This window comes from Lycium barbarum, chromosome 7 (assembly GCF_019175385.1).
Source record: "Lycium barbarum isolate Lr01 chromosome 7, ASM1917538v2, whole genome shotgun sequence".
NCBI lineage: Eukaryota > Viridiplantae > Streptophyta > Magnoliopsida > Solanales > Solanaceae > Lycium > Lycium barbarum.
In genome coordinates, this window is record NC_083343.1 from 308,592 (window position 1) to 320,074 (window position 11,483).

Sequence of the window (11,483 nt, forward strand, 5' to 3'; positions counted from 1 at the left end):
ATTCAGACACACACACAAAATTGTTCCATTAGGAGTGGATGGTAAAATGCCTGGAACTGATTGATTAAATAAATTTATAAAGTATGAAGTTCCTGCCTTTGAACTTTGGATGACAAAAATGAATTAGCTTAGAAATACATAAGAATCTATATACTTCTATAATATAAAGCCAGACATAGATAAAGTGATGTAACACCTCTCTATGGCTTAGAATCATATTTATTCCTTTTCTCTTTTTTTTTTTTTTGGTTTTTTCCTCTTATTTTTATGTATCTTTGTATTAATATTAAATGACTCAATAATTAATTCTCCACTTCTTCCTATTTTTTCTCCCAAATTTTTCATTTCTCAATTGCAGTTTGCGGTTGTGCATTGAGTAATGCAATAAATAATGTTGCTTGCTGTGAAAAAGAGTCTGAAAAAAAAAGTAATATGGAACAAGCCTGATCCATTTGATGTGCCCTTTAAAGGCGGCTGTCCGTTTTCTTAAACTGAGCCCAAGTAGTATGCTAATATCACTTGATACGATTTGCAATTATCTTTCTCCCTTCTTTTTTTTGTTTTTTTTCCAACCTTTATTTACTTTAAAAAATTTACCTCCATAACTCACCTATTAAATTTCTACTCTTAATAATATTCATAACACTCATGCTCTTCAAGTTTTCATATTCATAATCCCCAAATATTTAATTTAAAAGTTTAAGCTTCCTTATGGTATACATCCATTTTTATTTATATAAATTCATATTTTTTGTTTCATGAGACTCTATCCAAGGTTATTCTCCATTTTCATTGCAGTATTATATTTATTCTTTTGTTTGACTTGAAGAAGAAGAAGAAAGGCTCTTGAATTGTTTTAGGCTTGTGGGATGGAAATCGACAAGAGCTTGAAAAATTATGTATTGATTCCATATTTTTCCTTCTAATTTTTAATTATTAAGGTCGTAATGAACTGTGCATGGTATTATTTTCTTCTTTAGTTTTGTTTCTATGTACCTCTACGATGCCTCTTAAGTTTACTTTGTATATGAATTTATGATTGTTGTAAATTGGTAATTTCTTTTCGTTCAAATTAGTAACTTATGGTTTGAAGTATAAATTCATATTTTTTGTTTCATGAGACTCTACCCATATATTCATGCTTTTTGTTTGACTTGAAGAAGCAACTAGCTCTTGAATGGTGATAGGCTCGTGGGAGTGAATATCAACAAGAGCTTGAAAAATTATGTATTGATTCCGTATTTTTTCCTTCTTTATTCATAATTAAGGTCGTAATGATGTGAGTATTGTACTATTTTCTTCTTTATTTTTTATCCTACGTACCCCTATGATGCCTCTTAAGTTTAATTTTTGTATGGATTTATGATTGTTGTAATTTTGTAGTCTCTTTTGGTTCACATTAGTAATTTATGGTTGGATTAAGTCTGCTAATTACTACTAACCAAATTTCAAAATTTATAATAGATTGCTTAAAAGGAATAAATTTAATTGATTGAAATACATCCTCCATTTGACGTTTGTTATGTTTAAGTTTTTAGAACTACCAAAAATATGCATCGCGATAATTAATAAATATGAATCAACATGGAGCGAGGGAGAGTAAGGTAATATTAAAAAGTTTATGTACATGAAGAAGAAACATATATGTTTTACTTATTTTTTTTTATTTTTTTTTACTTTCAGAAATGGTGTATTTATATAATTTATTTTAAAGTCATTGTAAATTGCAAGAATAAATATTGACCTAAAGAAGATGATTACATGTGAATTCCCAACCTTTTTCTCTATGGAACCAATTTTTACGTCTGCATATTTATAGAAACAGCCGAGTAGGTGTAATGTTCTTTCATCTTTTGTATTTGTTTATTTATATTCTTTTTTATGTAGGGAGAAACTCCCAATAAATATTTAAAAGTCTTGACTTAAATATATGTGTGTGTATTACAAATATTAGCTATTTATAAAGACAGGCCATCTGGAAGCTTTCATGGACAACATGTAACATGTAATATTGCCTTTTTTTTTCCCCCCTCTTTGGTTTAAACATGTAACATTGCTTGAGGGATAATATTATTACGATATATATAATATTTAGTAAATTATTTATGTCTTTTATAACCGCGCGAAACGCAAACTAATTCAGTAGTTCAAAATAAAGTCAAAGCGAAATCATGTAGAATATTTCATGAGATAAAGTCGATTTAATTATTCAAAGAAATAACATGTAGAAAATGATCTAACGCACATTACAATCCATTATTTGTCAACATGCAGATCACTTATTTTTTTGTTTCCTAATTTATTGTGTCCTATATTTAAAGACTGCAAAAATGCCAATATGAAATCATACTTATTAAAAAGGTACGTATTACCTATTTGTTCAATGAATAAAAAGAAAAAAAGGGTCTAATATACTCCTCTATTTTGATTTATTTGTTTTAACTTCATATTTTGTTATATTATCAGGCCAATTTTACTCTTGCCGTTATTAAATTTATCAGTATGCCCCTCCACTAGAGATTTTCCTAATATGACCAAAACTACCCAATTTCAATCGAAATTATCCATTTCGAACAGATTCCTAATTAAACCCCACCCGTGACCCACTAGTTCTTTGCCTCAACAACCTCCGACCATCCCTTCCATTATCACAACCATCGTCATCACTTTCACGTCCGGTTACTCCCCTCCTCGCCCTCTTATCACCTATTTCATCATCCTCATCATTCGAGTTTCTATCCCCATGCCTATGCCGCTCTACTTCTTCCACATCCTCATTGTCTCTTCTCCTAATACGCACTACAAAATTATGCATATATAGCTACGAAATGCAATGTAGCTAAATATGAAAATTTCCGTGGCTAAACACTTTAGCCACAAATTTTATTTTCGTAGCAAAATGTAGCGTAGATAAAGGATAGTTACGGACTATACGTGGTCCGTGGCTAAGGATTTGATACTTATTGCTACGAGAGTTTTTGTGTTGTAGTTGTGATGATAAAACTTATGTGTAGATTCCTCATGTGTAAGGCTAGCCCATGAGCACTGCCCCAGGTTAACGTCTTTCTCATTGACTCATTTTAATACTGTGGATTTTTAGACTGAGGAAAAAAAGAATGGGGATGCTCTGGCTGTTGCGAACTACTTGCCCTCACTACGCCGACTTCAGCTCATCGGCAACTCTTTGACCGTGTGGGGGCTTGAAGCGATTCTTGAGGGTTGTCGTAACCTCAAGTCCCTCGACCTGCGTAGATGTTTTGGAGTTCAGCTTTCGGGGTGTATAGAAGATAGGTGTAGAGATATGGACTTCCGGCACCAATGATTGACTTCATGTTTCTATTTTAGAGGTAGGTTGTTATTGTTTTGTTGTATTGTTGAGGGATTTATATGTACTACAGGTGAACATTTTTGAAGTCCATATGAAGACCTATGGTCCTATAGTACTACCAGTTTTATTTCTAGGATCAGAGTTGAACACTCTTGTTGCATCATTTGTCACCTTTTAGCCATCTTCTGAGTATATAGTATGCATTTGCTCCAACTTTTCAAAGGAATTTTCTTGCATCATTTCACACTTAAGACGACACTGAGCTACTATCCTGTCACGCCCCGAACCATGGCCTGGGCGAAACACGGCACTCGGTGCCTTACTGCATGTGACCGAGCGAACCACATGGCTTGCTGAATCATCATGAAGCATAACATGAGCGGAATATAACGTGAATGCATGATGAGCCTTTATAAAACGTAGTAAGTCATAATACTTAATAAAAAATACTTGTTTAAACATGAGTGCGGAAATAACATGAATGAGCCAAAATGGCTATACGACTCCGAATGTCTGACATAACATAACTGACTTGTCTAGTCTATGAAACCTGTATTATGAGTCTGACTGGAAAACATACTTACTGGGACAAGGCCCCCAGCATACCTTAGATGCATAATTAAACATACAACAAAAGTTGACTAAACCCCGAATGAGAGGGGGCTCACAAATAAGCTGATACAAATGCTGTCTTACTGAGCAGATGTGTCGTCCTGGATATTAGTAGGCCCCCGGGCAATAAAAGGGGACGTCAGCACATTGAATGTACTGTTATGTAAAGCAACTGAATGAAATAACATGGGACATGGAATAACATGATAAGAACTGAAACTGAAAACTTGGACATGAACATGAGCATGAGCATGAGCATGGGTACATATAAATGTAACATAAGTAAAACATGATAAGTAGAGAGAGCATTTCATAAACCGACATGTGATATCACCACGTGGGTACGTGGAGTCTGGTATCTCGCCGGACCAGCAGAGCCCCCATACCTTGCCAGGGTATAAGGTGGTAACGTGCCTGATGGATCCATTCAGTGTGAAATTAAGGTATCGTCCTAATTGGGCGGAGCGATCCTTGTCCTACGGTGGCTACGTAGTTTTAGGCTATTTGAGCCTTCTCGGTAATTCGTGCAACTCCCAAAAACATGAACATGATATAATTGGCTAAGAAGCCCATGATTTTCGTGAATTAACTTGTACTTGACTTGTAATCATGATTTCACGAAATAACTTGTAAACATGGTTTCATGAAATAACTTGTAAACATGGTTTCATGAAATAACTTGTATTTAGCATGTATGTATCTTGTATCATAGCATGAAAATAATTATATAATATAGTTGCATGAAAACTTGTAGACACGTAGGATATTCATGAAATAATCATTCTTAGTTAAAAACATGCATGCAAGAACCCATGGAATACAAGATATGGGTTTTCATGGATTACGGACTGATTCTCAATAATCATATGGAGTTATTAAGAACACAATGATAGAATAATAGCAATTCATACATAATATAATCATGGACATGGACCTAGGGTTGTCATGAGCATGGTATAGAAAACCCTAGTTTTCGTAGAGAATCATAATTTATGGATTATGAGGCGTGGGGAAGAACAATGATGTTCCCACACGTAGATAGTAACTCTACATACCTTAATCGCTCCAAAAAGTCTGAATCTTTGAAGAAGAATTCCAAAAGCTTTGAATTTGGAACCCTTGAGAGGATTTTCACTGATTTTCGTAGCTACTGTTCGTGGCTCCAAGGGTACTGCTCTGGACCTCCAAATCCAATCCTCACCATTCATATGTTAGACTTATATGTTATGAACACTCAGTTAAAATTTTGGATTGATCCAACGGTTAGTTTATCGGGAAACACCAAATTAATATGGCTGGTCGGAATGAAACTCAACATAAAAATACTAGAGTTTTCTCCAACTTTTTACAACTCTTGATTTTTATAGGGTAACGGGATGGATGGATTTATTCTAGTATTTATAAATGATAAATCTTGTAGAATACAAAGGTTTTTGATTAAGATATTTACCTTGGAGGAAACCTTAGGAAACTAGATTGTCAAACCAAATTCTTGAAGGTTTCTTGATTTTTCTTGATTGCAAGAATGAGTTTCTTGCAAGATTGAAGTGTCTAGGTTCTTTAGGGATGGAGGTAGAGAGAAAAAGAATAGTCTCTTAGGGTTTAGAATAGTGTTAGGGACGTTTTTACTTCATACAATAATAAAATAAGGAGTCCCAATTCGAGTAGGAAAAGGCTAAAAACGTAATCCAAAATCTGAAAATTCTGCTCCAACCAGTGATAGTAAAACAGGCATAACTCTTAGCACAGGGCTCCATTTGAGCTTCATAAGATACCGTTGGAAAGATATTCCAAAGTGTTACAACTTTCATGTTTTAAGTTTTCTCAAATTATCAACTAATCAAGGAGTTATGGGTGCCCTAAGTAGGCTGGTCAACCACTTTCGTAATACGTACATATTTTCAAATTTTTCTTTAAAACTCTAACGTTACGAGTCTAACATGAGTTCTAAGATACGAGGTGTTACATGTCCTATTCATCTTGAATTGCATTTCTAGTTCCTTTTTCCCTATGTAGGACACTTCTCTAGTCACTCTTCATCACTGGAGAAAGTAAAGAAACTAATGTAAATACCATATTTCTATTATATTAGAAGAGTAAAGGGGTGTGACAAACACCGCTTTACTATGAATTTGTGCTTCTGTCTATTGTACAATGAACTTGAAAAAAGTGGTAACTTTCAACACTTTGGCCAAAAACCCAACTCATTTCTAGCGAAGCACGTGCCCATGCTTTGAAGAGGCCTGCTTGGTGAACTACTTATTTGCTTTGATGTTGCTTATTGTGCATCTGAATGAAAGATCTTATGTTAATTTTAGAGGCAGTACTAAGCCACCACCAACAGTTTCTGTTTTCTCCTCCATATCATTTCCTTGCTTTGTGTTCTCTGCTGCTCTTCTTCCCTCTCACGCAACAGGTTTGCCAAACCTCTCATCCTTTCAATTTTTTTAATTCAATATATCCTAAAAGGTTTTAGGATTTAATGCTCAAATATTCTGCTTACTTCTAAGTCATGCAACATAGGAGGAGAAAGGTTTTATTGAGTCAGATTCTGAATAAGAATGTCAAAGGTACCGCTGTGTTCTTCGCCTGAGATACAATTGAGGAAACTTTATTAAGAAGTATGTTAATATTTAACTGTATCAATGGATAAGTGTGTCTCTGTCAGTAGTTGACAAATTTAGATGCACCTGATTATGTACTTCAAATTTGTCTCAAGGAACTTGTCAGAAGTATGTTTGAAGTTTGATATGAGGAGAAAATATCACCAACTCTTGTGATATCAAGAACTATTGCCTCTCTGTTATTAATTGTGACTGCTGCTTATAGGAAGGTCATGATTTTTTTCCCGACGGTATTCACCAATAAGATTATTTCTTTGTATGCCGCTATTCTTCTATTTGTGTTCTGACCTATTTCACGTCGTTCTTCGTTATGCTTTTTCATCTGTTCTTGATTTGGTTTTTCTGTATCTTGGTTGGGGCTTGGTATTGCCAGTGAGCTCTGCTACCATTATTTGTATTTATTTGCTGTGTTTTTCTGTTGTGATGTGTTAGATATGTAATGACGGATGTTTTATTTGATATACAATTGCAGTGTTGGTTATTATATATTTAGCTGAATATGTTACTATAGCGCCTTGCTCAATCTATTGTGTTTATTCAAAGAATCGATCTGAATGGTGGTAGTTAGTACATGCGACCACGGGGGTGGCAATTTCGTGTCCCCTTTGTTTATCCTGAATTATTTGTGGGATTTCTCCTCATGGCATTCTTATCTTAGATCAGAAAATAAGGATTTCTCTCAGATCTCTCATCTAAACCTTGTAAGGATCCAGTCTCTATTAGACCATGCATGCTCTACTCTGATCCGGAATTGTATGGAAGTGTGGTTCGGTTGAGCAATAGAGTTCTGACTATGAGCTACTACTGAAAGTGTTATTGTTGTTGTACCACATTACAGTATTTCACTGGGTATGTTGTTGTAATGAAAGTGTTAATTGTTGAGTATTGTAAACTATCCATTGAGTTCTTATAGGATCTATCAGCATGTACTGTTCTTCTTTTGATATTTATATGAATGTGCCTGTGAATTTTTTGAACTACTCTTTGTATTACCGCAATTGCATTTCCTAAGCTCTTGGTCTATATCAGAACAAGTGATGTGCATCATCAATGTTAAGGTGGACCTCTTTTCATTATTTTGGAAAACATAGATTAGTTTGGTGGCTTACTTGAATAGGGGCTTAATACCCAGATGGACCCTTAAACTTGGCATGTTTTGTAAGATAAGCATATAAACTTATAAGGTGACCAGATAGACACTTAAACTTACTCAAAGTGTATTTTTCAAGTTTTTCAGTTGTTTTGAAAACAAAAACTATATTTTTCAAACACTCACAATTTTCATGGCCAAACAAACCCTAAATATATCACAATTTTTTTTTTAAAAATGCAAAAATAAGGCAAACGCATATACATGAGACTATAAATGTGCACTTAAACCAATAAATACTCGCTAATCGCAATTTTGCAGCTTTCAATTAACTCGGTTTTTTTTTTACACTTGAATAATTAAAAAACAATAACTTTAACCAATAAAAATCCTTAAAAAAAGAAATTTCAAATTAAGAAATTTCTTTTTTTTAAGGATTTTCTTCTCGGCTTTACAGTTTTCTTAATTTGAAATTTCTTTTACACTTGAAATGCTGAACTTAGAAATTTCTTAATTTGAAATTTCTTTTTTTAAGGATTTTTATTGGTTAAAGTTATTGTTTTTTAATTATTCAAGTGTAAAAAAAAAAACGAGTTAATTGAAAGCTGCAAAATTGCGATTAGCGAGTATTTATTGGTTTAAGTGCACATTTATAGTCTCATGTATATGCGTTTGCCTTATTTTTGCATTTTAAAAAAAATATTTTGTAATATATTTAGGGCTTGTTTGGCCATGAAAATTGTGAGTGTTTGAAAAATATAGTTTTTGTTTTCAAAACAACTGAAAAACTTGAAAAATACACTTTGAGTAAGTTTAAGTGTCTATCTGGTCACCTTATAAGTTTATATGTCTATCTTACAAAACATGTCAAGTTTAAGGGTCCATCTAGGTATTAAGCCCTTGAATAGGCAAAGAAAGAGTAAGAATAAGAACCGTGGTTAGTTTTTATTATTAACAAATAAATGGTACCGTCAATATTGTTGTCGTACCAAAATTAAATTGAAGTCAAACCTTAGACCGTAAGGCTTCATTTTTTACAAATTTCTTAATGAAAGGCTAGAACTAAAGTGGTTGAACGAAGGTGTATAGATCGTATCTTGGATATGCTTCACAAAAAAAATCCAGCTTCAATAAGATTGATATACTTAATTTTATAGCCACAAAAATATCATGCTACATTAACAATCATAAATTTCAAAGAGTTTACGTATGCAAATGTCATGGCAGTTGAAAACTAAAATTTCAAACATCTTTTCTTTATTAAACTCCAACCCAATTAAACAAAATCACATAAAATGCGTGTATTAGCTCACAGGAACAAAAATAAAAAATCCATACAACATAGTAGAACTTCACTAAGGTAGGTACACCGAAATTAAGTAGAGTATTTCTATATAGTATCTCTACAATATTTGTTTGATAAGATAATTCCATAAATAAACAAACAAATAATAAATAAACATATGTCTTGGCTGTCACTTAGCTTTTGAGTTACCATCACTTTCCAACAACTTCCATAAATAAACAAACAAATATGTCAACCTTCTGTTTCCAGCTCAATACGCGTATCAATTCATCCACTTCTTAGTTTTTACCTCTTTCAAGCCCACAACTTTGTTACAGTATGAACCTTCCTATTTCCTTCTTCAACCCCAACCCCACTGGAGGGGGGTGGGGTATAAACCCTTATAAAACCCCACCTAGCTATCCAACTCTAAATCATCCAACAAACTTTGAAAAATCTCAAATCTTGAAATCTTAAGAACTAAAGATGGCTTATTTTTCTTGTACTAAGTTACTATTTGTGATATGTGTTATGGTTAGTGCTTTTGGTGTTGCAATTGGAGGTAAATTCAATGAAGAATTTGAAATAACATGGGGTGATGGCAGAGCAAAAATACTCAATAATGGAGACCTTTTAACTCTATCACTTGATAGAATATCTGGTTCTGGTTTTCAATCAAAGAATGAATATCTCTTTGGTAAAATAGACATGCAGCTCAAACTTGTCCCTAACAACTCTGCTGGCACTGTCACTGCTTACTATGTAAGTCTTATTTTTTTTTCCTATAACATTTTTGAGCTAGCTAGATTATATACTGTTTATTGAGGTGAAATGAAACTGATTTATTTTTTGAATCTTATTGCAGTTGTCATCACAAGGACCAACACATGATGAGATAGATTTTGAGTTCTTGGGGAATTTAAGTGGTGATCCTTATACTTTGCACACAAATGTATTTAGTCAAGGCAAAGGTGACAGAGAGCAGCAGTTTCATCTATGGTTTGATCCAACTGCTGATTTCCACACCTATTCCATCACCTGGAATCCACAACGCATCATGTAAGTAATTAAAGATTCAAACTTTCTTCAAAATTTACACTCTTTTGAATCAATCTTGAATTGGGCTCCTCTTGTTTTTTTCAAAAAGTGTCAATCTTGACTTGGGGTTCTCTTGTTTCCTAAAAGTTTCAATCTTGACTTGGGGTTCACTTGCTATTTTTAGAAAGTTTCAATCTTGACTTGGGGTTCTCTTGTTTTTTTAGGAAGTTTCAATCTTGACTTGGGATTCTCTTGTTTTTTTTATAAAGTGTCAATATTAATTTGGGGTTCTCTTGTCTTTGTGGTTGAACAGATTTTGTGTGGATGGAACACCAATTAGAGAATACAAGAATGCAGAACCAATTGGAGTGTCATATCCCAAAAACCAACCAATGAGGATATACTCAAGTCTATGGGATGCAGATGATTGGGCAACAAGAGGGGGACTTGTGAAAACTGATTGGAGTCAAGCACCTTTTAGTGCTTCATACAGAAACTTCAATGCAAATGCTTGTATTCCCAATTCTCCATCTTCATCTTGCAATTCTAATTCTGCAACTTCAACAAGCAATTCATGGTTGAATGAAGAGTTGGATAACACAAGCCAAGAAAGGCTGAAATGGGTGCAGAAGAATTATATGGTTTATAATTACTGCACTGATACTAAGAGGTTTCCACAAGGATTTCCAGCAGACTGTTCAAAATAACTGAGCATTTAATATAGTAGTATTCTTTATTTGTGATCTGTATAAGCTATTGTAATGATTCTTTTATTTTTTTGAAGATTAGAAACAGTTTTGAGTAATGAAAATGATATATTCTTTTATAAGCATACCATTAATATAGTAGTATTCTTTTATTTGTGATCTCTATAAGCTATTGTAATGATTCTTTTATTGTTTTGAAGATTAGAAACAGTTGAGTAATAAAAATGATACGAGTATATTCTTTTATAAGCATATCATAAATTTGTTTTGTTTATATATTCTTTTATAAGCATATCATAAATCTGTTTTGTTTATTGTTTTCTTTCATACTTCAATTAAGAGCTAATTTGCATATTGATTTCTTTTATAACATCAGAGTGTGAGAGCTTTTATCTGAAACCTTTTACACAAATGTATGTTCCATAAACAGCTCATTCTAATCACCAATTACAAGATACTACATGAAGGTTCATAGCCTATTTTACTAACTTCTGTGACAATATTACCATTGTTTGAACCCTCAAAGAACAATAAGGATATATACATCATTTAAATCCTTAGCACTTGATATAGGTTCAAATCGCAATTAGATTAGACCATTATACTCATTTGTTTCAAAAGCACTCATAAAGTGATTTTGAAATTGAATCTCCTCTCATTAAATTGCCACCATTTAAATAGACCTACAAGAGGGAGACTCATCAAGACTGATTCGAGCCAACCTCCATTGACTGGTTTCACATAGTATGTTTGCAGGGAGAAAAAACTGAAAAAGATATGTTGGCCACTTTTTGGCAAA

The 11,483-nt window shown here is 33.3% G+C and overlaps 1 protein-coding gene across 1 annotated transcript; it reads left to right on the forward strand.

The window, feature by feature from the left end:
- Window positions 1-9,360: 9,360 nt before the first annotated feature.
- LOC132602806 (probable xyloglucan endotransglucosylase/hydrolase protein 23) lies at window positions 9,361-10,696 on the forward strand. The gene is made up of 3 exons (XM_060315579.1): window positions 9,361-9,701; window positions 9,805-9,998; window positions 10,291-10,696. Exons 1-3 carry the CDS (start codon window positions 9,426-9,428, stop codon window positions 10,682-10,684), a joined length of 864 nt encoding a protein of 287 aa, XP_060171562.1. The 5' UTR covers window positions 9,361-9,425; the 3' UTR covers window positions 10,685-10,696.
- Window positions 10,697-11,483: the final 787 nt, after the last annotated feature.